At 51.5% G+C, this 25,541-nt stretch overlaps 3 protein-coding genes across 3 annotated transcripts in view; 2 read left to right on the top strand and 1 right to left on the bottom strand.

Annotated features, from left to right (window-relative positions):
- The window catches only part of ASPSCR1 (ASPSCR1 tether for SLC2A4, UBX domain containing), a 50,030-nt gene extending 47,586 nt beyond the window's left edge, over window positions 1-2,444 (bottom strand). Inside the window, exons 1-3 of the mRNA XM_075719909.1 lie at window positions 2,346-2,444; window positions 2,215-2,270; window positions 1,082-1,193 (exon numbers count right to left, since the gene is read on the bottom strand). Of these exons, the coding sequence (XP_075576024.1) occupies window positions 1,082-1,193; window positions 2,215-2,270; window positions 2,346-2,444 (267 nt within the window). The remainder of the gene's footprint in view (window positions 1-1,081; window positions 1,194-2,214; window positions 2,271-2,345) is intronic.
- A 6,872-nt stretch (window positions 2,445-9,316) lies between these two features.
- On the top strand, window positions 9,317-17,264 carry NOTUM (notum, palmitoleoyl-protein carboxylesterase). The gene is made up of 11 exons (XM_075720112.1): window positions 9,317-9,831; window positions 10,264-10,316; window positions 10,558-10,653; window positions 11,910-11,970; window positions 12,859-12,917; window positions 14,431-14,533; window positions 15,334-15,525; window positions 15,873-15,973; window positions 16,073-16,220; window positions 16,800-16,847; window positions 16,958-17,264. Exons 1-11 carry the CDS (start codon window positions 9,317-9,319, stop codon window positions 17,262-17,264), a joined length of 1,683 nt encoding a protein of 560 aa, XP_075576227.1.
- A 7,168-nt stretch (window positions 17,265-24,432) lies between these two features.
- On the top strand, window positions 24,433-25,341 carry MYADML2 (myeloid associated differentiation marker like 2). Its single transcript, XM_009485584.1, has one exon. The coding sequence runs from the start codon at window positions 24,433-24,435 to the stop codon at window positions 25,339-25,341; it is 909 nt and encodes a 302-aa protein (XP_009483859.1).
- The last annotated feature ends 200 nt before the right edge of the window (window positions 25,342-25,541 follow it).

Raw genomic sequence — 25,541 nt, 5'->3', positions numbered from 1 at the left:
TTTTAACCAAATACGTCATTTGGAGCACAAGCTTCTTTCCACCACAAAGTCAGAAAGAAAACATTAGTGCCAAAACAAAGCACATGGAGGTTTTACAGAGAAAGACAGGGACATCAGTGACCCCCAAAACGATGCTGCATGCCCAGAGCGAACTAGAGCAGAGATTTCAAAACCTTCTCAACACTACAAAGCTCACTTTTGAATGTATGTATCAGTTTATCTTTGGGACAGCTAAGGCAACTGCCTATAACAAAATACCACTAATTCAATTTGGCGGACAGACATTAAGAGATTAGCACTAACAGACCTGAAACTTTCACAAACAATGAGAAACTCCATATGAGGAAGTCAGTAAGAAGAGAGATGACTGTGATAGCCAAATTTTCATTCCCAGGCTACTTAAATAAGATCATACATCATTTTTACCACATCAAATGTTTACACTCATTAAAACCTATGCATCATTTTTAAAATTATGCCTCCAGCTGTTATAACGACATGCATAAAAGATTTTAAAATCTCCTAAATGTGACAGTAATTCCCACAGAACATGGCATCAGTAAGCCCTTTGCAAAAATTATACAAAATAGGGACATTCGGCAACTGCTAAACACAGCACATGTCACAAAAAATTCTAAAGCTATGTGAACACACTGTGAACAGCAATGCTGGGAAAGAAGCAAAAGAGAATCCTGTAAGAATTTGAGATTTTAGTCAAAATCCCGATGCAGAAAACAGCAACTCAAACAGAAATTAGGGAACTGAGTTAGTAGCTCAACTGCTGAGCAAAGTCATCAGTGATGTTCAACTTCTTATACATTCATGACTACTAGTTTTTCAGCTCCCCAAAAGATCACCCTGTCCTCCACCACACAGCTGGAACTCCGCCATCAGAGACTGCAAGCAAAGACTTCGAGCTACTAAATTACCATTTTCCACCACACTTCAACCAGTCTTTGGGTGGCCTTCCACTCAAGCACTGTCCAAGCCTAACCATACTCTTGCTCATTAGATCTGATGGGATCATATCCAGCACGACTGATAACTGAACGAATTGGGTCACGTTGTGAAATGAACATACCGTGTTTCCAGTTCCCACTCTATTAGAGACTGGCACCATCTCCAGCTTGGCATTGTTGGGCAGTCTGGCAAATCTCCACTGTAAAGAGAGATCCAACACACTCCTCTGAAACCTAAAGAAGAACACAGCCCATGAAGACACCAGGAGCCATCCTATGCCACCTCCAGATCACTGCAGGGACTGGCAACAATGCAAAGTCCAGGTACCGAGCAAGAGAATTCCCCACGGGCTGACTAGAAGCCATAGAATAGGATTCAACAACGCACAACTGGTAATTCAGAAAACAGTCATCAACAAAAATGATTCTGCATACCAAAAAAGCTGCAGTTTATAGAGGTCACAGATAAAATACTCAAATATATGTTCCTCCTCAGGCTTTAAGAGATAAACAGCAACTGAATACATATTCAAGCCTGGTGTTCACTGTTAAATAAAAAGATACTTTTTTTTTAATGCCACTCAGACAAATAACCTCCTGATTATGACACCATAGAAGTATGCGGTCAAACCACCAGGTAAGAGAGGAGAGTCCTCCCAGTCTGTGAGCTAGCAGAAGTGTGTGTGTGGGGAGGGACATCTTCGTGGAAGTTACACAGGACCTCGGTATCTACCCCAAAAGCGAAGGGAACTTGGCACGGGGACACAGGGAGAGATTAGTTTCAACAAAATAACTTTGTTGGGGAACAACCTGAGCCACGGCCCGCAGATCCCGCTCTCCCCAGGCCTGGCTGAGTGGTTTCCTCGGGCGTTACCAGGCAAGACCCGCAGAGCTGCGGCCAGGCCTGGCCTCGCAGAGCCGCTCAGGGCCCCCGGGCGCCCTCCGACACCCCCCCGCCACCGCACGCTCGCTCCCGCCCAGGCCCGGCCGCGCCCGCCGCGGAGCCGGCCCGCCGGGGCAGCCTTCGGCGGCGCGCTGGGACCACGGGCAGGCGGCGGGCACCGGGCCTGCGCCTCGCCGACAACGCGGCGGGCAGCTGGGCAGCGCCGGGCCCCGCCCGGCCCGGGAGAGCGGCCGCGGGCGGGCCGGGCCGGGCCGGGCCGGGCCTCTCCCAGCGGCGGCGCGGCGCGGCCTCCAGACGGGCCCGGGCCCGGGCCGGCCGCCGGGGCGGAGGCGGCCCCGCGGGGAGACTCACTTCAGGCCGTACTCGCCGGGGCTGCCGCCCTGCTTCCTGCAGACCTCCTCGAGGATCTGCGGAGAGAGGAGAGGCGTTACGGGCCGCCCCGCCGCCCCGCCGCGCCCCGCCGCGCCGCGCCCCGGACCCACCTGGAGCAGCACCGTGCCGGGCCCCACCCGCACCGTGACCCGCCGCCCGCTGGGGGCCAGCACCGACACCACGGCGCCCCCCCCGCCCGCCGCCGCCATCTTCCCGCCCGCCGCCGCGCCGGCCCCGCGCGATCGGGGCGGAGCCGGGCCCTGGCCCGCCCCTGCCCGCAGGCCGCGCCCCGCCGCGGAGCCGAGCGGAGGGGCCGGGCCGGGCCGTGTCTGCGGCGGCGGCGGGTCGGGTCGGGCGGGAGAGGCGCGGGTCGGCGGGGCCGGGGCCGGGGCCGGGGCCGGGCGGCGGGAGTCGGGAGTCGGGAGTCGGGCTCCTTCCTCGGCCGAGGGAGCGGGCGGGCGAGCGGAGGGGAGGCCCGGCCCTCCGCGCTCGGCCGAGGGAAGGGGAGGCGGTTCCGGGGCTGGGCGGGCAGCGGGGCGCCGTCCCGGGGCCGGGGCTGGGGCACGGCCGACGTCTCGAGCAGCTGTTGGCAGGGCGCTGCGTTCCCCTTGGGTTTGCAGTGTTAACGATCGATCAGCTCTGAGGATGTAAAATGGATTTCTTCATTGTACTGGGACCTGGTCTGGCACGTCCGTAGTAGCCCCCGCCTGAGCGCGCCAGCCCCGCGCACGCAGCGAGCCCCGGCTCGCCCCGGTCCGAAGGGTGCGTTTGGGGCCTGGGCACCCGCAGCCAAACGTGCGGCAAGAAATCTCCTCTGCAGACCTAAGCTCTTGCCTTTTTACCAAGCAGTGATGTCGGTGACTAATAACTCCGAAAACATCTCCGTGCACGAGAAAGGTACTCCTCGGCAAAATATAAAAGCCATTGCAACAACCACATTTCAGAAGCGGGGAGCACCTTGCTACGTTGCCATTGTCAGAGGAGTGCCTAGGCAGTGTCACAACCAGGACACCGGTGGTAAGACAAAAATTACAGCGTCCCGCTGCCTTTGAAAGCCATTTCTTCTGGCCAAAAAAAAAAAAAAATCTCATTTATGAGCTTCCCCTTTGCTCTCAGCACCACCTTTTCAACATCGAAGGCACTCTCAGGGAGTCAACTGCAGTCAGTTTTGTTTGCTATCATAAAAAAACTTAGTTTGGGTAACCACTGGAATTTATTTAGCCTAAGCTGTTACCACATGCCAAATACTTTCTCTACTTCTTCTATATTTATCATATATGTTAAGCTTAAGTCCTCACTGCCACCCCCAGCGCCCACAAAAATGTCTGCTTTGCTTGGCTTATAAAGGAAAAAGATCCTTTTAAGGAAAGACACTTTTGTAAAAGATAACACTTGCTCTTTTTTACCATATCGGCAGTGTGAGAGAAGGGAGAAAAAGAGAGGATGGGAATTTTAAGGATGGAGACATCCCCTTGCTTATGCATGTGGATTCCTAAGTCCACCCAACACAGTAACTGCTCAATAAGATGTAGTAACAGTAATAAATGATGTCCTGGTGTATAATGCGTTGTTTAATGCTTAAAAATGTCTTTACATTTGTTCCTTCCATTCCGTTGGGAAATATCACTATCATATCACATACAGCTGCAGTGTTCAGGATATTGGCATCCCAGTCCCTGTCTGTAATTCCTAAACACATTAAAATGGTTTAAGTAGATGTATTTTACTTTCAGAGCTGGGATGAACAAGAGGTATACGCATGGCCAGTTACCACAGAACAGCTGATTACTAACTTGTCACTCCACATCAGCTGAATGACTTTCAAACATACGTCAATACCCTGTAAGTTGTCTGTGTGCACTTTTTTTTTTTTTTTTTTTGTTTTTAGGTTAGCTAAGCAGCTATGGAACTTTCTGAATATAACCATGATAGCTATGTATGGAAGTATTACCACCATCCTCCTTTTACTTGTCAGTTCTCAGCTTATGTAGAGAAGAACTTTGCTCATCCTCTGAAATTCACCATTGCATAAGGAGGTTATGAATTACCGTCCTCTCAAGGATGCTTTTTTCTAGGAGAGAGGCCCACATCTTAGAAGAGCTTCTTAATAAGAATGGCTACACTGGCTCACACCAAGGTAATCGGAACACTACCTCTGACGGCAGCTGGGAACAGCGGCAGAGCAGGAGACTCTGCGACTGTATCTTCCCCAGTATCAACTTCCAGTTTTCAGCGATCTGCATCTTCTAGACTTCCTGAGTCAGAGCTTGCGTCTTTACATCTAATCGTATCTGATGGATTTTTCTCACGTGAATTCGCCCAGCCATCTTCTGAGCCCATCTGAGCTTTTGGCATCCACAGGATCGTGGGGCAATGAATGCCACAGTTAAATCGTGTTGTATGACAGAAGTATTTCACTTCCTTTGTTTTAGAACTTCTTCCTTGGTGCTCCCCAGCTCTTATTAAGAAACAATCGCTAATCATTCTCTGTTACCATCTCTGTAACACTCACAAGTCTAGAGACATTTTAATTGCCTTTTTACTGTAACATACATGAAGAGGCATGAAGACTTAAGGGCAAGATTGTTCTGAAAGTTTTCACGCTTCTGCCTACAAAGGGTGCAACAAATCTCTATGGTGTGCAAGTTCCTAGTCTTTAAAATAGGGTAGAGATCCAAAGCTCTGTATCTAACACAGAATGAAGATATCCTGTCCTTCCGCTAATTAATAGCTTCACAGAAGGTATGAAGAAGAAGAAAAAATGGCTGTGTTAACACCAGTGATTATTCAGCTGCTGAGGTGGAGCAGCCATTCAATTTTAAAAGATACACTTTGGGTTTCATGGAGCCCAAAAAACTGGTCTTGTTTCTGGATGGGGGGTAGCTCCTATTTGATGTCTGAAGCAGGCAGCTGTTTCCTATTTTGCATTTGGAAGTGACACATCCCTTAAAGAAATGTTGCTCCTGTTAAAAAGCCACCGATGTAATTTGAGCTGAACATTTCCAAGTTGCAGGATTAGAGAGATGACTCTAGTTTTTAATGGCATGTCATAATCAGAAAGTTGCATGGAGGTTAAGGGTCACATTTCATACCCAGAGCCACTTCTAATCTCAAATATTTATCTGAAATTAGAAGCATCAGGAGAGAAAGAAGGGGGAGGTAGCTACAACCTGGAGTTCATTAAAGGGCTACAAAGAAAGAGGAACTTATTAGGGAATAGCTGAAAATACCCTTAACAATTTGGATTTCTGCCACTGTCAGGATCAAGAGGATGCCTGCAAATCTACCAGGTGAGTCTCAGCAAAACAATGCCCACCATGCTGAAAACTTTTCAGAAATTGCATTTCATTAGTGATTACAGAGAACAAACTGTAGAATGACCTTTCCCTAAAATCACCTTTTAGGCAGCTAGTGCTTTGCATTAGAGACGTACCCCTGGCATTATGCACGTTTGCATTCTGTCACACACCCACACAGAGAATAATGCATAAATTTGCTTCTCGATAAAGCATGGAAATTCCCCCACCACCACCCCTTTTTTTGTTTCAAATGGATAGGAAATTAACTGTGAACATCTAGAAATGGCACGTTGTAACCAGTTCCAAAACATGATCGGAACAAGAGTTACTTATCACAGTAGCAATGATTCTGAAAAGTATTTCCTCCTGTCTGTACCACCGGTACGGTAGGTGCTACTGATCATGCTGAGTCCTGGGGACATGTCAAGATGGTGGTTCCTACCAGAGCATCCCACAGCACGGTACGTTTGTACGAAGAGTATAAACAAGCTCGGCTGTCCTACCGGCGTTCCTTTAACCCCACCCACCGCTGATGTTAGAAGAGATGGCGGTAGCGTGACTACGCGAAAGCAGGATTTTATCTGTTGGTGAGTGGTCTTCTATGGATGGTCTTCTTACACCACACACACACTTTTCATCAATACAAGACCCAAGAAACACGCCAGGGGACTTCAACTGAGCCAGGTCTGCAGAGCTGCTTAAATCAGGCGTGAGAGCTGGCTATGAAGGAAAAACACAAGTCCTGTGGCGCAAGTCCTTGCACAAGACGCCGGGTGTAATCCTCTTGGTTTCTGATAGGGAAACATCAAAAGGGCGAGCCCTGGAGCTGCCTTGGTCCTGGCAGAGTACTAGGGCATTTCAGAACTGCCTCATTTGCTGTTGTATAGCATAGTCCAGTACACTTTGACATACAGAACTACACTAGGACATACTGGAACACCTTATGCAGGATATTTCATTTTGAAAGGTATTAAATGAAAACAGCATCTCCCTTAACATTATTCCCAATCATCAAAAATCTCTTGCTGGCCTCCTACGTGCCTTATTCCTACCAATAAAAATGCCCAGTCTTCAGTGCCTGGAGCAGGAGTCCAATTCTTTCACAGCTTCCTCTGAGCTTCCTTCTGTAGTGAGCCCAATCTACTCAATGTAGGGTGGCTTTTACCAAAAGATTAAAACTTAGTGAACCTCTCATGCTGAAGGACAGTATTATAAAATTCTCTAAAATCTGTGTTGATGTCCTCTCAAGTTCAGCATGTCAGAGAGGTAAACTGTACCAGATTTAAATGTCTAGAAGTACGAAAGCAGCCTGTCATGCCATAACCTCACATGGCCTTACGCTCTTCTTCACAGCCCCCTTGCTCCTTCGTGACGGAGGCAATACGAACATTGTGCTGGGCTTCGGAAGGATGACAAGCAAGAGTGCTCTGAAAGAAACCTCCTGAGTTACCTGAACCAGGAGAAGTAAGAAAGCTGAAGGGAGGTCAGTAAAGCTAAGACAGGCAAAATTTAAATTTCTTTGCTTCACCTCTTTGGACAAAGGCCCAAAGGTCTGCAACTTTAACATGCATTCCTCTTTGCCCTAAGGTTCTTCACTCATGTACCACATTCAGTCACCCCTTAACGCACCAGGTGGTACTTCATGTTAGAGAGTCCAGTACCTGCAGAGCTCCCAAAGAGAAGGAGCATGAAAACCAGGACGAACGCAGGCCTATCACTGGGATGAACAGCAGCCTTTTCTCTAGAGAAGTAGGATGGAGTTCAGCAATCTTATCTGTCCTTGTCTTCTTGCTGTAGCTAGTGGAATATGAGGTCCTGGAGTTGTTTATGCTAACTGTTCCAGTGATCCTGAAGGACTCCTGAGGACTTACTGATTCAGCTCTTCAGACTTTGCACAAACTAACCAGTGTTCAGCTACAGCGCTGGTCAGGCAGCTGGACGAGCTCTCTAACTTGCTATAACTAGTCCTAGTGATCAATCGCTCATACAGATCATGGCCATGGAGGAAGGGATGTTAAGGCCTGTGTAGAAGAAGATACGATGATGCAGAATTGTGTTGGGACCAAAAATGTATTGGGGGTCAATGCAGTGCATGTGTGGAGGGGTATGTTCAACTTAGTGGCTTTTCCTGGCTTAAAGATACTGTTGGTACTACCAGCACTTACATAAAAGAAAACATTTGGAGGTAAAAATCTGACTGAGGACAGAGCTAAGACTAAGACTATGCAAGAGTAACTGAAAGATTAAAAAAAAAAACAAACCCAAACCCATGGCAAGCACATTGCAAAACCACGTGGTACATATTTAGGAAATTCAGAGTTGAGGACACACTCAGAAAGTCCAAACATGCAGAGGTAAAATCTGTAGTTGCAGCAGCTGGACAGCCTTAACCCTTGCTCTACAACACCCCCCTCCGCTTACTACTTCCAGATTATACTATTTTCACTTTTCTGATCCCAGACAGATTACACGTCCCGGTAAAAACAGACTGTTTCCCCGCTCCTCTCTGGAGGGTTGTCAAGGGGCGTGAGCTGTCCGGTTTTGGTATCTTACCGAAGATGGAATTATTCAAAGCGCAGCACTTAATCGGTTTTTCCTCAGTTTTTAGTACTGAGGTCTGTGAGAAGGACAGCATTTCTGTGCCGTTCCCCACTCCCAGGTGCCGGGCACTCTGCTAACCGGGACTTCACGTGGCTTTTCTCCAGGGCCCTTCCTGCAGTCGCTGCAAGCGTCCCAGCCCAGGGAATACCCAGGGAGAGCTGCTGGGGGCAAACCCCGGGAGCTGCCAAGGGCACGAGGCAGCCCCCCCGCCGCGGAGAGCCGGCCGGGGGGCTGCAGGCGGGGCGAGGGGCCGCGGCGCCCGGCGGGGACCGAGCGGGGGGCGGCACGACCGTCGCCGCGTTCCCCCCCCCCCCCCCCCGGCCTGTCCGGCCGCCCGCAGGCGTCCCCCCGCCGCGGGAGACCCCCGGCCCAGCGTCCCCCTGCGCGCAGCCGCCGCCACCGCGTCCCCTCCGGCTGCACGGCGGCAGCGTCCCCCGGCCCGGAGCGAGCCGCTGCCCGCCGCGGCCACTCGCGGGCGCCTACGCGGGCCGGCCGGCGATGCCCTGGGCCAGATGGCCCCGGCCCGGCTTTCCGCGGCTCCTGGCGGGCCGGGGCCGGGCTGGAGCGCGGCACCGCGGGGCAGCTCCGCGCCCCCGCCCCGAGGGCTCCGCGGCCACCCCCGGGCCGGGCGGGGGGGGGGGGGGGGGCACCCCCTGGCCGCACCGACGGCAGCCGGGGGCCCGAGCGCGGCGGGGGGAGCGGCGGTGGCGCGTGCCGCGGGGTGGGGCGGGCGGCAGCGCCCACGTGGAGCCGGGGAGGAGCCGCCGTCGGGGCCGGGGGGCGCGGGGGGGCGGCGCGGGCCGGGGGCGCCGCCGCGGGGGCTGCCACGTGCGGGTGCGTGGGTCCTCGCGGCCCGGCCCCTCCCCCCCGGCCCCGGCGAGGGACCGCCCCGCGCCCCCGCCGCCCTGCGGGCGAGGCTGGCGGGCGCCGCCGGCCGCGGCCCCGGCCCCGGCGGCGATGGCGGCGCCGGCGGAGGCGGCGGCGGGGGGCGCGGGGCGCGCCCCGACGGAGCGGCCCGGCGCGCTGCCGGTGCGGCGCGGCGCAGACCCCCCGCTCCCTCCGCCTCGCTCCGAGGGGGCGGAGGGCAGGGCAGGGCGGGGGCTGGCCGGCTGCTGCCCCACGCGGCGCCCGGGCTGGCGGCGCCCCCGGCGCGCTCCCCGCGCACTCCGTGCCCCTCTGTCATGCTCGCCGCCTGGGAGCGGGCGGCGGGCTCCTGCGCCGGCAGCCGCGCCGCCGAGCCCGCGCCGCCGGCGCTGTCCTCGCCGCCCCCCGCCGACCCCCGGGCCCGCGGGCGGCGCGGCGGGGCGCGACGGAGCGCGGGCGGCGCTGGCCGCCGCCGGGGGCTGGCTGCCGCCGCGGCGAGCGGCGGGTGGCGGCGGGCGGCGATGGGCACGGCGGCCGTGCACCTCCTGCTGCTGCTGGGGCTGCTGCACGCCGGGCCCGGCGGCGAGGGCAGGAAGGGCTGGCGGCGGCGGGGCCCGGCGGCCCGCGAGCGCGGCGAGGCGGCGGCGGCGGCGGCCGAGAGCTTCCCGCTGGACTTCACCGCCGTGGAGGGCAACATGGACAGCTTCATGGCGCAGGTCAAGAGCCTGGCGCAGTCGCTGTACCCCTGCTCGGCCCAGGCGCTGCCGCACGACCTGCGCCTGCACCTCCTGCACAACGCCTCGGTCACCTGCAACGACGGCAGCCCGGCCGGGTGAGTCCCCGCGCCGCGCCGCGCCCCGCCGCCCGGAGCTCCGCGCTTCCCGGGGCCGGCCCCGCGCCTCGGGCCGCCGCCGCCGCCCCGCCGCGGCCCCCGGCGCTTCCCCGCGGCCGCCGCCCCGGCCCCGGCCCCGGCCCCTGCCCCGCCGCGCGCTCCCCGCGTCCCGGCCCGGCCCGCCGCGCGCTCCCCCGCCCCGCCCGGCCCCGAGGGCTGCGGCGCCACCGCGCGGCGGCGCGCGGCGCGGCGGCGACAGGTGCAGCGAGCGCCTCCCGGGCGGCGGCGGCCCGCGGCGCGTGCCTGGGCGGGCGGCAGCGCCGGCCCCGCCCCGCCCCCCGCGCCCCGGCGCCCCGGCCCGGCGGGCAGCGAAGCGCCGCGGTCGGGCCCGGCCCCCGCTGAGGCCGCGCCGCCGCCTGTCTGTGTCCCCAGCTACTACCTCAAGGAGTCCAAGGGCAGCCGGCGGTGGCTGCTGTTCCTGGAAGGTGAGCGCCGGCGCCCCCTCCCCTACCCCCCGCGCCGGGCGGGGGCCGGCAGAGGGGAGGCGGCCGCCCCGGGCGCCCCGGTCCCCGCGGGCCGCTGCCCCCCCCCCCCCCCCCCCCCCCCGCTCCGCTCCCGCCGCCCCGGGCTGCCGCCTGCCCGCGCCCCCCCCCCAGCGGCCCCTCGGGGGCTGCCCGGCGCCGGGCAGGGCGGCGGGGCGGCTGACCCCTCTCTTCCCCTCACCAGGAGGGTGGTACTGCTTCAACAGGGAGAACTGCGACACCCGCTACGACACCATGCGCAGGCTGATGAGCTCCAGCGAGTGGCCCGCGACCCGAGTGGGTGAGTCGCCCCCCTCTGCCCCGTGGGGACAGCCCCGAGGAAGCGGGGCCGGGCTGGCGCAGCCGCCCGCGGCGTCGGCACCCTTGCAGGCATGGGCACCCGCCCGCGGCGTCGGCACCCTTGCAGGCATGGGCACCCGCCCGCGGCGTCGGCGTCCCCTCAGGCGTCGGCATCCTCGCAGGCGCCAGCATCCTCGCAGGCACGTGGCCGCTGCCGTGTGACGGCTCCCGCCCTGGTGCTGGCGCAGCGTCGCGTGCACAGACGGGCTCTCGCTCCTGCGAGAGGGCACCCGAACAAGCGTGCTTCTCCGCTCTCTGAAAAAGTTACAAAAGCACAGATGCGCCCAGGCATTTGGATGTACGGTTATCGCTGGTAGACAGTACTGGTTTTTTGAACTCCGGCCAATATGCTCTTTTTATTTTAAATGCATGCATTTACTCACAAACCTGCTGGGATCTTCAGAGCTGTGTTTTAGTTTTGTAGTTTTTAAAGAGACTTGGTGTTTCTCTAAATCCTGTTAAGAACAGAAGAACCATTCTTGGGCCTCTTCATCTGCTTGTCAGGACAGATGTGCTTCCTTGCACGCTGCACTGGATCTGTGTGTTTGCCTGCAGTAGGACTGGCCCTACGTGCATAGGGAGAAATCAGATTAACTGTTTGGGCTTTTACCTGGAGCTGCATGGTTCCACTTTTTCCCTGCTTACAACTGCATAACGTCACTTCACCAGCTACAGTGATTCTCTGTGTGATAGCATACATTTGGGGCATACGTAAAGTACTTGTAGCGTCTTTCAGTGTCGTGCACAAGGTGGAATTAGCACCCTGGATACCCATGCTCTGGACCACCGGGCTCCTGAGTCAGCACAGAAACACTGAGCTTCTCTCTTCATTCTCGCTGCTTACGCTCTGGCTTTCTGAATACCTAGACTCTGTCCTTCACACAGATCTTATCATTGCATAGATTGGAATTCACCTGCTAGGATTTGTTTTTTGGGGAAGTGCTTCATTTTAAGTATGTGTCACAGGTTCTTTCCTGTACTACAAGAGGCTTCTAGACAGGCTTCATCTCTAGCATGAATCAAATTCTGAAAGTCAGATCTGCCCTAGGGCAAATTTAGAAATGTTCCTCAGCAATGTTTTTCATCATGGATGTTTGTTTTCTGTGTGGTCAGGGATCCTGCATGAGGCTCATACGGTTTCTCTGAAGTCCTAGACCGTCATCTGTACATTTCTTGTTTCTTTGTGCCCATCTGCAGGAACTGGGATCTTATCATCACAACCAGAAGAAAATCCCCACTGGTGGAATGCAAACATGGTGTAAGGAGGGACAACAGAGGGAAATCGGTTTATACTTAAACAGCATCTCCTGCCTTTTAGGCTAGCAAGAATGCTACAAAGACAGATTAAGACTAACAATTGTGAGAAGAAATTGTATGTTTCCTCATTTGTTCTAGTTCAGCTCTCTAACAAGTAGCGCTGGCAAGACTTTTAAGTCCAGTCTGCTTGGAGTTGTGGGGTGACCTAATGAAGAAAAACTGGGGGTAGCTTAGAGAGCCTTCTCAAATAGCTGAAGTGGCAAATCCTGTTGTGAGTGGTGGGCTGATAGTGTGTTACACGTTTGCCAATTTGAGAGGAATATGGAGCAGCTCTTCTAGCTCAAAGAAGAGAAATGAGAAAGACACCAGTTTATATATGCATCTATATAGGAGGGAAAAGCAGAAGAGAGGGATGTTAATTTGCATTCTGCAAGCTGGAGGCAAAAATGGGACGATTAAGTTCATTCCTGCAAAAACCTCCAGTGGTTGCAGTCGGCATTTACACTGCATTGACAAAGTCTTCTCATTTTTCATGTGAAAAACTGAAGCACAGAGAGTTTCCCTGTGGCAGGCCATACACCGTATCGGTGGGACAGCTAAGAGCAAAATCTTGGCCCGTCGTTCTGTCCACTGAGCTCGGTGCTTCAATGAGATTGATAAAAGACACGTTATTTATTGATTTAACTCAGTAAAAATACCAGTGTTCAGGAGAAAATTCAAGACAGTTATAGTTGTCACTTGGTGTGCGAGAAGGTAAGTCGTCTAACTGGACAAGAAACTTCCCTTTTCCCCTCCCCAGGGTTTAATTTTCTTCCAGTTAGTTGACCCCATCCTCACCCCTCCTTGCATGTCAAAGGAACATCAGTACTCACACAGCTCTCTCTTACAGATTCATCCCTTATTGCTCAAGTGATGTTTGGAGTGGTGCCTCTTCCAAGTCTGAGAAAAGTGAGTGTTGCTGATGGGCTGTTGCTGCCCCAGACATCGCACATTAAAGGATATGGCCAGACTTCTGTGAAATTACGTGAATGAAGAACAGGCTTTTTCTTGCTGAAGGGCAGGAAAGAATATCAAGCCACTTCCAGATAAAACATCCTGATCTCTTTAGCTCAGGCTGTTTTGACATAGTTCAGAGCCACTGCTTGCAGAGATGTTACACTGATGCAGTATGCAAGGATTAGAGGAACAAAATTCCTTTTAGATGAATCTCCAGGTTCCAGCACACAGCAAATTAAATGGTGTAGCTGAAGAACCATGGTTTGTTGCATGCGACTTTGGCTTTGCTGATCTGAGCGGCAAGTGCGGTGAATTTTGTTTCAGACTTCTAACCGGAGAACATTTGGCCTTTGAAAGGAGCCATCATGTGTCAAGCTAAAGCTGCCTGCAGGTTTCTTTGGGAAACAAAGGGTAGTTCATCTTAATACGTGCATTGCCATCAGCTGTCATTTCGATGATGATGGAATTCTGGGAGTCTGCTTAAAGGAGTCCTCTTCCAGATTAAGCTGGATTTCATGCAAATGAATGGTTCTACCTCATGTACTTCTCTGGGTTTCCCAGCTTAAGCAGGATTGGTGTCTGGGTGCAGTAATGTCTATAGAAACACCAGGGGCTTAGTTCTCCTCTCGTTTGTTCGTGAAGCGTTTTCTTTGACCAGAATGGAATTACTGTTGATATGTGCTCCTGTGAACAAAAGACTTTGGCCTAAGATGCTCCGTGATGTAGCACTGAAAAGGCGGAAGGTTAATGCTTTCCTTTGAGTTGGTCTGTGAGTTCTGGCCTTGAACCAGACAGTGTGTCACTCGATGTCTCTCTTCGCTAACTCTTACGCTGACCACTTGTGGGTACCACAGATACGCTTTTTGTCACAGTAAGGGACCCTTTCACTTCATCATAGCTTCTTGTGATTGTTAGGTTAATGGTTGGACTGGATGATCTTAAAGGTCTTTTCCAACCTAAACGATTCTATGATTCCTACGAAGCAGTTACACTTCTGCATACATGGCTGCTGAGGAAGTAGCGGTCTATGTAGGCGTAACATTTTGTGAAACACTGCTTGTGTGAATTGGCTTTATGAATTGGGAAAAAAGGGATGCAGTAAGTTAGAACTGAGATTCCAGGTGGTAGGAAGGTGTGCGTATTCCTCACGTATAGAGGAAGGGTCCCAGCGCCTTCCTTCTTGTTTTCTTTCTCTAAGTTTACCAATTCCTAAGCACTGTTGTAGGTGGATGTGCCTGTGTTATTGTGTATTCTGTTCACTCTCTGTTCACTTTCTTTCAGGGAAGTAAGTTTTGTACCGGGCAGGGAGTATTTCCTGTTAGATGTACTCGATACAGGTGGAGAAAATGGGCCTGTTTTTAGGCTCATAATCCCATCCTAAGGTTCTTAAGCATTTGTGGAGAGGAAGCAAAAGTCTTAGCCTGGACAGGAGACAGTCTTGTTGACACTGAGCTATCTCTTCCAGATGAATATGCCTTCATGGGAGCACTGATCATTCAGGAGGTTATAAAGGAGCTGGTGGGAAAAGGTCTTAGCACTGCAAAAGTGTTGCTGCTAGCAGGGAGCAGGTAGGTATCTACAAGGCTTCCAGTGGTGAAGACAGGAGATTTCCACAGTAGAAGGCTGTTAGGGAGGAGGTCTCAGCAGCTCCTGAAAATTTTCTTCTAGGAGTACAGTAACCCTAACACGGCAAACCCCATATCTCTTCTCAGTTTTCTCCTTTAAGTGGTACAACACGGGATGATACAATATTATTTCCTCGGCTTTTGGTCCAGGTACACTTAGGAGAAAATGGAGAAAATAATAACAAGGTAAAAGCTTTGCAAGAGGGAGGGAATGTGTTCATTCTCCCCTGCATCAAGAATACTGTTTCCAGTTGGCCCACACCATGAGACGCATGTCTCTGGTGAATAGATTCGGGACATCTGAATTAAAAAATCAGACTTGCCTGACGCAGGTGCTCTGAATTGTGCTATGTTGCACAAAGCTATGGTGCACTCAGCATATGTTACACAGGGGTGTCACGCAGAAGTTGCAAAGGGTGAATTTGTCTCACTTCAGATTCTCTCAGTTTTTGAGCAGCCAACGCCCTTGCAAATGATACAAAGCGTATATATCTCCCAGAAGAAAGAATAAGAACAGGATTTGGTTTCTGAGGTATCAGATTGTTACTCAGCACTGGCTTTATTTCTGAGTGTTTTGCAAAGCAAGTAAATAACTTGGTGACTACCAGGTGAAGTAGTGGATTGCGCGGTGGATGGATGAAGTTGTCTATAGAGTGTCACTGCGGTGAGAGGGCACGTATGCTAGCCAGCCATTTAATCGCTGTGTGTGCTTCATGACTGCAGTGTTAACATTGCTCTTGCAGTGCTGGAGGGACAGGAGTGCTCCTGAATGTGGATCGAGTCGCAGAGCAGCTAGAGGAGATGGGTTATCAAGGGATTCAGGTTCGAGGCTTGGCAGACTCCGGATGGTTCCTGGATAATAAACAGTATCGCAGAACTGACTGTATCGATACCATAACGTGCGCTCCAACAGAAGCCATCAGAAGAGGAATAAGGTACCATCAGATGCTCTAAAGTACACTTTTAGAAGAGGTTAGAGTGTGGAGAAAACGGCCTCCTTCTCTATCTTCCTTCATTTTGATACTTAAAGATTATTTATCATCTACATCAGTGATTTTTCGATGATTTTATTGGAAAAGACAATAATTTAAAATCTAGCCATGCAAAAGAATGCGTGCGATTGCAGATGCTCTAAAATGTGTTGATGGGACAATGCGGCCAAGAACAAACTCTGGTGTCAATAAGTTGGAACTATAATCAGAACAGAAGTAGACTGGGGTATGGGAAGGCCATTGCTAAGATTGCACTATGCCTTTCATTCTGTTACTGCTTTGCCTTCTAGGTATTGGAATGGTATTGTTCCTGAACGCTGTAAGCTGCAGTTTAAAGAGGGAGAGGAATGGAATTGCTTTTTTGGATATAAGATTTACCCCACTCTTCGATGTAAGTATCAGATGAGAGATATGAAATGGATTCTAGGGTTTCCTCTGTATCCTCGGCTAACTTACAGCAATCCCTTTTCCAAATTTTTTGTCTTCCTAGGTCCGGTCTTTGTTGTCCAGTGGCTCTTTGATGAGGCCCAGCTTACTGTAGACAATGTGCACCTCACTGGCCAGCCTGTTCAGGAAGGGCAGTGGCTCTACATCCAGAATCTGGGTAGGGAGCTGAGAAACACCTTGAAGGATGTGACGTAAGTATTTAATTGAGGAAAACCTGGCACGTTTATCTCTAAGAGACGCTCTTATTCAGTATCCTAGCAGCATTTCTCAGATGTCTGCAGAAATGAGTGTTGTAAATTTGCTAACTATTAGTTCGTCTACCTCAAGAATCTTGCCTTTTTCATTTCTGGATAAGTGCAAAGTAATTTCCAGCTTCACAATTATCAGCTACCCTTTGTTACCAACAGAAACGTGATTTTTGCTTTCCTACCTCCAAGGTGAGGTCTGAGACTCCTTGCCATTGCACACCCATTAACCTCACAGGGATGTTTTGACAAGTCCTGATCATAAAACATAAAACTTGCTTCATACAAGAGCAGGTATTCAGGAGTCTCTTGTTGCAAATGTGCACTGTTAGGCAGGATGGAACCCCTTTTCTTCTGGATACTTTCCAGTCCAGCTGGGTTTTGTATCACGATAGTCATTGCTGTTTCTAAAAATCTTGCCAGGGGCAGCAAAAACTCCACCCTCTACCTAGTCCGGAAAGTTCTATTTAGCAGGAGTTATTTTGTCCTTCCAAGACCTAATCCATGTTTCCTTTTCTCCTTTAGCGCTAGCTTTGCTCCTGCCTGTTTGTCTCATGAGATCATTACACGCAAGTGAGTGCTTTTTCAGATTCTATGAAAGGTCAACAGGGAAATAGTAGGGGAATTAGCCAGTCCTGACAGCCTGACCCCTCTGATACAATCTGTACGGTTTGTCTTTTCAGTCACTGGACAGACATCCAGGTGAAGGGGACATCATTACCCCGTGCCCTGCACTGTTGGGATCGGAGCCTACATGAGAGCAACAAAAACGGGAAGGCCCCTCTGAAAGGCTGCCCAATTCATCTGATTGACAGCTGTCCATGGCCTCACTGCAACCCCTCGTGCCCCACTATCAGGGACCAGTTCACAGGGCAGGAGATGAATGTGATCCAGTTCCTCATGCACATGGGTTTTGATGTTCAGAAGATGGCACAGCAACAGGGCCTGGAGCCCAGTAAACTTCTGGGGATGCTCAGCAGTGGTAACTAGGAAGGGGTCTTCAGAGGGGCGGAGAGATTAGATCAGGAGGAGACTCTAAGCCCTTCTCCCACACCTTCTAATCTTCTTCCTTATGCTCATGCAGGCAGATGCACGCTCACACCCATGCATGCTCAAACCTGAACACACCCACGTGCTCCCACACTCTTGCACACTTAGGGTGTGTCAAGGGGAAAAAAAAAAAAAAAAAAGGCAATTTCTTGCTTACACAATTTAACTGGAACTTGTTACCTCCAAACTCCAGGGCTCAGTTTTGGCCATTCACATCCTCTTCCTGTGTTACACAAGGCAATCTGATACAGGGAGTAGCAAAGCCATAAATAGCAGCAATGAGAACCTTCCCCAGATCTAGGACTTCTTCCCTTGCCATGAATTTTACATCATAGACTTGATACAAGTGGTGAAAAAAGCAAGCACTGGATTTCTTTTGTCCAACTAGAAGTGAAGGAATGATTACATGACTTCCTGGAGGTCAGCATCTCATGACGAGTCATAACGTACAAACCCAGGACACATGCTAGGGATGGACACTCTTGTACTCAATTACTTTCGTATTATTTTATAAAATGACTTTTTTATTACTTTTTTTAAACTAAGCAAGAAATAGAAATGATATTGTTTTGTAACATATTTTTTTTAAATAACGAAGAAACCTCTTGCTACTTTGGCAACGTGGACATATTTATTTTAATATGTAAAACGCTATTTATAAGGGCTGACCAGAGAACCATACATATGTCTTTGTAAAGTTGTATATGCTGCTCATTTGGATGGGTTATCCTTATGATCCCTTGTGCCTGGGAGAGGGCTGAGGGTGGTATTGACATTTTGTATTAATTAGACTTCTGTGTTCCCCTTGCAGTATGCTTTGTCATTGTTTCTCTGATGAAGAGGTTGTAATTTGAGGTCTAAGTACAGAGATTTTCACCCAGCATCTGATGTTTGCGTACTTGCACAGCATTTTCAGCTTGACTCGGATTTGCCAAGCATTCCAGGGCATTGCATTTTAAGAGACCTGTTTTTGCAGCAAAGGCCTCTATTCTAGTGAGAGAAATGCTCGATCAGACCGTCTGGCCTGTCTTAAATGGGGAGCGTTTGGAACATAAAAGGCAGAGAACACAAGACAAGCACCAACATATTTCTATTCTTCTAGTCGTTTGCGAACACACCCACCTCAGAAGATGGAGAATCCCCTTTGATGGTAATGGGAGGAGAGCAAGGGAGGGATCCGGAATGTGTGACTGAAGCTGGAGAGAGCGCGAGACCATTCCGTAGGGGGGAGAGCTCACAGGCAGTCGCAGAAAAGCTTTATACCGTAGCGTACTGTAGCTGGTGTAGGCAAACCTCACAAGGAACTTCATCCACATTCATTCTGCAGAAGTTCTTAATGACGACTTTGCATTTGCTTGCACTTGTGTAAATGGTTACACACTGTGTAGGCCACAGAAAATTAGGGCCTAATTTTAGAAAAATTCCATACGCTTTCAAGATAGGTCTTGCCAGGTTGAAATGGTAGTGCTATTTGTAAGATCCATTGTCTTAGGTGAGTAAACCCCAAAATGAACAAAACCGCAGCCATTTGGTTACTTCTCATGGACTTCAGCAGCCAGGTAGTACCAAGCAGGAAATTAGCCGTCCTGCTGTGCAAGATGGGTTTAGTACGCGTTTAAGATAAAAAAGTAGCTAAAGAGAAAATGAATGGTGCTCCCAGCAGAACTGAAATGCAGGAAAACTTATCAGTGGAGTTTCCCTGTGATCAATCTAGGATTACTGATATCCTCTATGTTTTAATAGCTTGGGTTTAAAAGTAAAATTGTTCTGATTACATTTTTCATGCCACTAAGTTGAAAGGCTTCTTCAGTACAGACAACATTTGGAAAAGCATACAGGAAGATGGGATTCCTCTGAGGGCTTGGAGTCACATGGAGTCAATCAAAGTGCTGGTACTTGAGCGGTAGCCAGAATTCCTGCTGTGCACTGGTTCATCAGTTGGGGAGCACCGAGGGAGACTGCTGCGCGTGTCGGTTGTTGGCAGGACGACTATATGCAAGATGATGCACCTGGAGATACGGCGAGTGCCCTAGGCTGTGTCCAGCGATGTATTTCTACAAGGGAACAGTAAAGTATAAGTGCCACTGTTGAAGTTTGGAATACGTTTTGCAGAGCTGGTTACCTGTATATCTAAAACATTAATTCGAAGGTTAATTTCTAAAAGGCAAAGAATGTTCGGAGGGGATATTTTCCTTGCAAGCACAGGAAAAAATCACTGGGAGTCGGGGATCACTCTTGTAGCTTAGTATGCCTTTGCAACAGTCTTTTAAAATGTGTAACAGGGAGAAGTCTCAGAAATATTTTTAAAGGGGAACTTGGCTAATTTATTAGAAAAATTATACAGTGTGGTTGCAAGTCATAGCTGGAAACTGGAATCTGTAACCCAGGAAGTCATTTCCAGCTCTGTACTTCTTGTACTTGTGCAATAAATATAATTTTCCCAAGCCTTTGTAAAGCTGGCACTTCTAAGTTCATCCCCAGTGACATCTGCTATGTGGAAGCCAGTGGCAAAAAGGGCAAGCCTGGAAGAATTCAGTACCATGTGTTTGTACTCTCAGATCTCATGACTAGATGAGATGCTTTCCCTCTGAGAGGGAAAAATTGTCTCCAAAAGCATCACATGATTGAACCAGAATTAAAACACAACCAAGAAGTCAAAAGCTGATAGCAGAATGTATGGATTTGCAGTGCGTGACTACAGGTCCAGGCGTGGGCACGTAAGCAGTTTCAGTCGTGAGCTGGAGGGTAGACCCTGTGCCTCTGTTCGCTACGGGAATCGCTGGTAACACACAGGGCCCGAGAGAAACTAACTCTTACCCAGATAACGCGCTCTTCAGCCCTCACGGAGGAGGATGGCAGATCTGATCGAGTAATGCACACCAAACCCAGCCGTGATAGTGAAGACCATGGACAGTTACGTTCTGCCAGGCTTACCGCAGGAGCTCCGCGCTGGACTGGGGCAGCTGCAGAGAGGAAGTGCCACACTGGAGAGAGGAAAGGCATAGAAGGGCTGCTCCAGGGAAAGGTGCCCTGTTCCTCAGATGAGCAACGTGGAGGCAGCATCATTACTGCGAAAGCACTGCAAGAGGGTGGTAGCAGCAGTGGGACAGCATTCCACAGCATCTGCTGCATCCATGGAGCAGCTGATGAAGCTTTTGCCCTCCACGATAGCCCTTGCTGCTCTGTCCTGCCAGCACACCTCTTGCATGGAACCCAAGCTACAAATCTGGACAGTTTAGTAGCCATGGTCTCTTCTGTGCCGATCAATGTCTCACTTTGTAAGATGTGGTGACTTACCATTTAGGAGCCACTGGTCTGATGCATGGGTATGTGGGCTTCTCAACATTCGTTTTAATTGCAAAGCTGCCGTGCCGTTCACCAGCAAATGCCTGTGGCTCTGGATCTCCGTTCAGAACAAATCTTAAACTGTGCAGGCAGAGTCTTCCCTGTTTGGCAGAACAGGGTCTCAAAGGAACAGTGCAACAAGCTGAGGTGATGGGGTGCAAGAAGCTGTGTGTTTCTGATTCGTGACCTTCTATCTGATACCTGCTTACATATTTTTAAACTGAAAAGAAAATTTAAGTGCCTTGGCAGTGCATCTGTGTGATGCTGGGAAATGAGACTGCTGGCAGCACCCGGAGGCCCTGGGGATCCACGGAAGCGGGAGACCCGCACGTTCAAACCCAACACCCCGGCGGAAGGCAGTGGTCCATCTGGTGCGCTGCTCCTGCCCGCTCTTTGTTTCAGGGACCATTGCCCTCTGCCGGCACTGCCTCGCGGTGCTGGGGTCTCTCCGGAGTGGCACCATTCCTCATGGGAAGTGAAGCCTGGCAGCAGGACCAGCTCTGCTCTGAGCCTGGGCATCACCGATGGGTCACAGCGTGCAGGGCAGCTGGGGCGGATTGTGATGATCAGCACCAGGGCCTTGCAAGCAGTTGTCCTCAAGCGTGCCTTGACGTGGAGCCTCCCCTGCTCTCTGTTCGTGAGCACGTTGGTCCCCTGGTCAGATGGGAGGTGATGCAGCAAGTTACAGCGTAAGCAATAACGCAATGGGCTATAAACTGTAAAACTGCTCTTCTCCTGCGACTGTGGAGTTCAGTACAGCCGCTTGACTGTCATAAGAAGTTTTGAATAAACTTTTCCTCACTGACCCCACACAGCCAGTGTGGTACAGTTGCAGCCAAATGCTACAACGGGGAGTATTGGGGTTGGGGGTGGATCTAGAGGGGGTCCTGCTAGGGCTTAAGAAAAACGACAGGTGTGATTTCAGCTGTGCGTAGGTGCAACAGCGCATCACTGATGGAGTGCTGAGACTGCACACAGACAGCAAAGCAGCGTCCCCAGACAGGATGGGCCAGAGTCCAACAGCAGCAGTAGCTTTGCCTTGTAACACAGCCCCTGTGTTTTACAGGACGTGCCACAATACAGAGAGTAACATGCTGCCAGTAAAGTCTGGAAAACTGCTGCTGCAGGTGAAGGATTAACATAGAGAATCAGGAAGGGCAAGACCTCAGGGTGAGAGCACGTTCACCTGAAGCTCCTTGGCTCTTGCTGCATTTCCTGGTTGTTGTGATGTTAATTGTGCAACTTCCACCCCAAATGAATGCAGGTTTTCTACATTTAGCACCAGAGGTCTTTTTAAGGAAAATGGGAGGGATTTTCACGAAAGAGACACTGAGGTTACAAGGTGGTGACAAAGCTGAAGGTAGGCACATTTTATCTTAACATCCACAAAATTTGTACTGTTCTCATGCAAATCATTCTGTAAAGTTATCCCTGGCCTACAAAATGCTGACTGTGAGGTGCTGGAGTGCTGTAGCTGCTGCTTTTCACCGTAAGCAATCCTGCTGTGACCTATGTAACCTATCGCCATTTGTCTCTTGTCTTAAGCCACAGCTGGATCACAAGTGACTTGCAGCAGCAACACTAGCTTAAATAGTTCCTGTCCAATCCCCTGGTCCTGGCTGCTCTGTCAGTGCTACTGCTCTGTAGATACAACCATGCGCATCTGCTGTGTAAATCAGACCAGTGATGACTCCAGGTTAAAAATAATCCCTGTCAGGTGCAAGTTTTCTGCTGTTCTTTTTGAAATCTGAGATTAGTACCCTGATCCAGCTCACAGAGCAGTTGTGTAGGCAAGATGTGTAAGAGCAAGGGAGGAGGATGGAGGGGTGGGACCAAGTAGCCAGAAACTGGACGTGCTGCATCGCCTTCAAAGCCCATTTTATTCAAGCAGAGACGTGTAAACGTGAGCTTCCTGGCAGCGTGAGCTGCTGCAGTCGCACATCCCAGGTAGCGGTCCTGCCTGCCAGCAGCGCTGGTGCCAGCAGACCTTACAGGCAGCAAATTGCTGAGAGCAGATATTCTGGGGGTCTGGGAGCTTTCAGCTGTCTGAGCTGCCCGAACCGTCCCATCTGAGTCCCTGGCCACAGCACAAGGAAGGGTCGTGGGAGAAGGGGGAGCAGGGTCCTGCACCTGAACAAGCCCAGGCTGCCCCAGAACTGCATGCTGAGGTCCTAAATTGGAACAGACACTCTCTTTTGTCAGCTCTTCTTTATAGTATCTAGCACCGCGTGTGGCAATTCATTGGTGGGTGTCACATCATTACATTAACATATGAATAAGAAACAAGGATATTAAGCATTATTATTGTTAGCAAGCATGAGGGTCGATTACAATTCCCAGTGAGGGCGTTACAGACTTTATCAGCACAGCTGATGACTACCTTGAACCATGCAGAACGGTTTTAAGGCTCCGGGCTGGGCTGGCCCTCAGTCACGCTGGCTCCCTGCACCTGTGCAGAGGTGACCTTGCTTCCTTACTGGGACCAGCACAGTGAGAGCTGGTCTGCAGGTGAGGAGTCAGCAATGCTGCCATGAGGTAAGTGAAGAATTTTTCTACTGTGTTGTGTTTTTCATTTTTCCCATTCTGAAACTACATCAGAAATTTTCTTTGGGGTTTTTAGAGTCAGAATTAAGAGATTTTTGGATAGAGACCAAGTCTGGGGAAATGTATACCAAAAATGGCTACCTGGGAAAGCTTTGATCCACAGGAGGCATGGTTTGACACTATATATTGAAATCTGTGTTCCAAAACAGAGCTAAGAATATCAAAGCAATTTTTTTTTTTTACAATTGTATTTGGTTTTGGCATTCAGAGATACAAGAATAACTGGTTCCCATATAAGTAAAACAGAGACAGGGAAGAGTTTACAGAGGTAGTGAGGACGAGTGCTCAAAATCTTCACAGCTACATGCTCTCACTAATGCTCAAAGCACAGCAGGGCCTTGCACAGCAGGTAAATATATTACTGCTCCAGATCAAATGGAGCAAAGTGAGTCAGCTTTAATCATAGCCTCTGGCCTAAATCCTTTTATAGGGCTTGTGATGCCTTTGGGCTTGTGCCCCTGCTCGGGGGGCCTCGGGTCTACAGGACTGAGCTCCTGTTTCTGCAGCATGGCCGGGTCACAGCCCGCTTCCACGGACAGCCCCCGTGCTGTGGGGCGGCTGCTGGGAGAACAGCAGTGTTCCAGTGACCCGAACGTTTCTAGAGGAATGGCAGAAGGATAATCAAGAGCCTCTGATGGATCTCGCAGTGTCAGTGTTAAATAACACCCGCTCATGGCAGTTGGGGGGGCAGGACTCATTCCAGAACTATTAATATAGCCCCTATTTATATTCCCAGGTTCCTGCGAACAGCGCAGCAGAGCGCTACAGCTGCAGAGCTAAAACGGAATAAATGTCAGCCTCCAAGGAGAAAACGATCCTTTCAGCCATCATGTAGGACAGGAGGCAGTGAAAGGACAGAATGCGGGGCAGGTTTCAGACCTGAGAAAGCGGAGCGAGCGGATGGCAGCACCCTGAGATTGCAGCTGGTGGGCAGAGCCAGCCGGTAACCTCCCTGCAGCCGGCAAGTCTGCGCGGAGAGGCTGCCAGAAACGCACACTCAGCGTCACACACAGCACCTACCGATCCGGGCAGACACAGGCGGGGATTCGAGCTGCCGCTCTCCTGATCCCGTACCAGGTGTGACTCAGGACAAAGGAGCAAAAGCCTGAAAGGACATTTTCGGGGGGGCTTTAAGTGCATTGTCTGCTGGACTGGAAAGATGATGGAGAGCACGAGCGGGCCGTATCTGAACACTGCTGCTGTGACATCCCCCGTGGGAATAGCTCGTTTGCTGCAGATGACGTTTGGATGCACCACCTTCAGCCTGGTAGCCCACCAGGGCGGATTCAGCGCGGCATACGGCACTTTCTGCATGTTTGTCTGGACCTTCTGCTTCGCCATCACTGTCTTCATCATCGCCTGCGAATTCACGCATCTGCACAGCTGCCTGAGCATTTCCTGGGGAAACTTCACTGCTGCTTTTGCCATGCTCGCCACGCTCATGTCTGTCACGGCCGCGGTGATCTACCCGCTCTACTTTGTCCAGCTTGACTGTTACCCCATCGGCTGTGAGGTGAGAGACTTTCGCATTGCGGCCAGCGTCTTCGCAGGCCTCCTGTTCGTCGTGTACGCCGCCGAGGTGTTCTTAACCAGGGCAAAACCGGGACAAGTCACCAGCTACATGGCCACGGTCTCCGGGCTCCTGAAAATCGTGCAGGCCTTTGTGGCCTGCATCATCTTTGGGGCACTGGTGAACGACAGCCAGCACGGCAAATATGTGGCGACACAGTGGTGCGTGGCCATCTACAGCTTTTGCTTTGTGGTGACGGTGGTGGTAGTGGCCTTCAGCGTCACAGGTAAGACCGCCTTGCTGTGGTTCCCCTTTGAGCGCTCCGTGGTCGTGTACACCTTCGGGGCCGTGCTGCTGTACGTGAGCGCAGCGGTCATCTGGCCGGTGTTCTGCTTCGACAGCAAGTACGGCTCCCCACGGCGCCCCAGCCTCTGCGCCAAGGGCAGATGCCCCTGGGACAGCCAGCTGGTGATCGCCATCTTCACCTACGTGAACCTGCTGCTCTACGTCGTGGACCTGGCCTACTCCCAGCGCATCCGCTTCGTCTCGCACCTCTGAAATGCAGGTCTGCCGCTGCAAAGCCCAGCGCCGCAAGCAACAGCAGTCGGGGATGCAGCAGGAGACGGGATGCGGGGAAGGGAGGCGCTGATCGGGCACGCGCGCGAGAACCATCAACCAAACTTCGAGGTCAAGACTGACTGGACCAGCAAATTAATGACCCGTAGTGGGTGGGCTGCAGCTGGTGCTGGGAAAAGCCC

Source organism: Pelecanus crispus, chromosome 12, assembly GCF_030463565.1.
Source record: "Pelecanus crispus isolate bPelCri1 chromosome 12, bPelCri1.pri, whole genome shotgun sequence".
NCBI classification, from domain to species: Eukaryota; Metazoa; Chordata; class Aves; order Pelecaniformes; family Pelecanidae; genus Pelecanus; species Pelecanus crispus.
This window is presented reverse-complemented; position numbering and strand designations above follow the sequence as displayed.

Excerpts from the sequence above, each read along its gene's own strand:
- NOTUM (XM_075720112.1), top strand. The coding sequence starts at position 9,317 with ATGCTCGCCGCCTGGGAGCGGGCGGCGGGCTCCTGCGCCGGCAGCCGC. Across the intron at positions 10,317-10,557 it reads GTGGCTGCTGTTCCTGGAAG|GAGGGTGGTACTGCTTCAAC; the intron begins GTGAGCGCCGGC and ends TCCCCTCACCAG. Across the intron at positions 14,534-15,333 it reads TTGCTGCTAGCAGGGAGCAG|TGCTGGAGGGACAGGAGTGC; the intron begins GTAGGTATCTAC and ends TTGCTCTTGCAG.
- MYADML2 (XM_009485584.1), top strand. The coding sequence starts at position 24,433 with ATGATGGAGAGCACGAGCGGGCCGTATCTGAACACTGCTGCTGTGACA.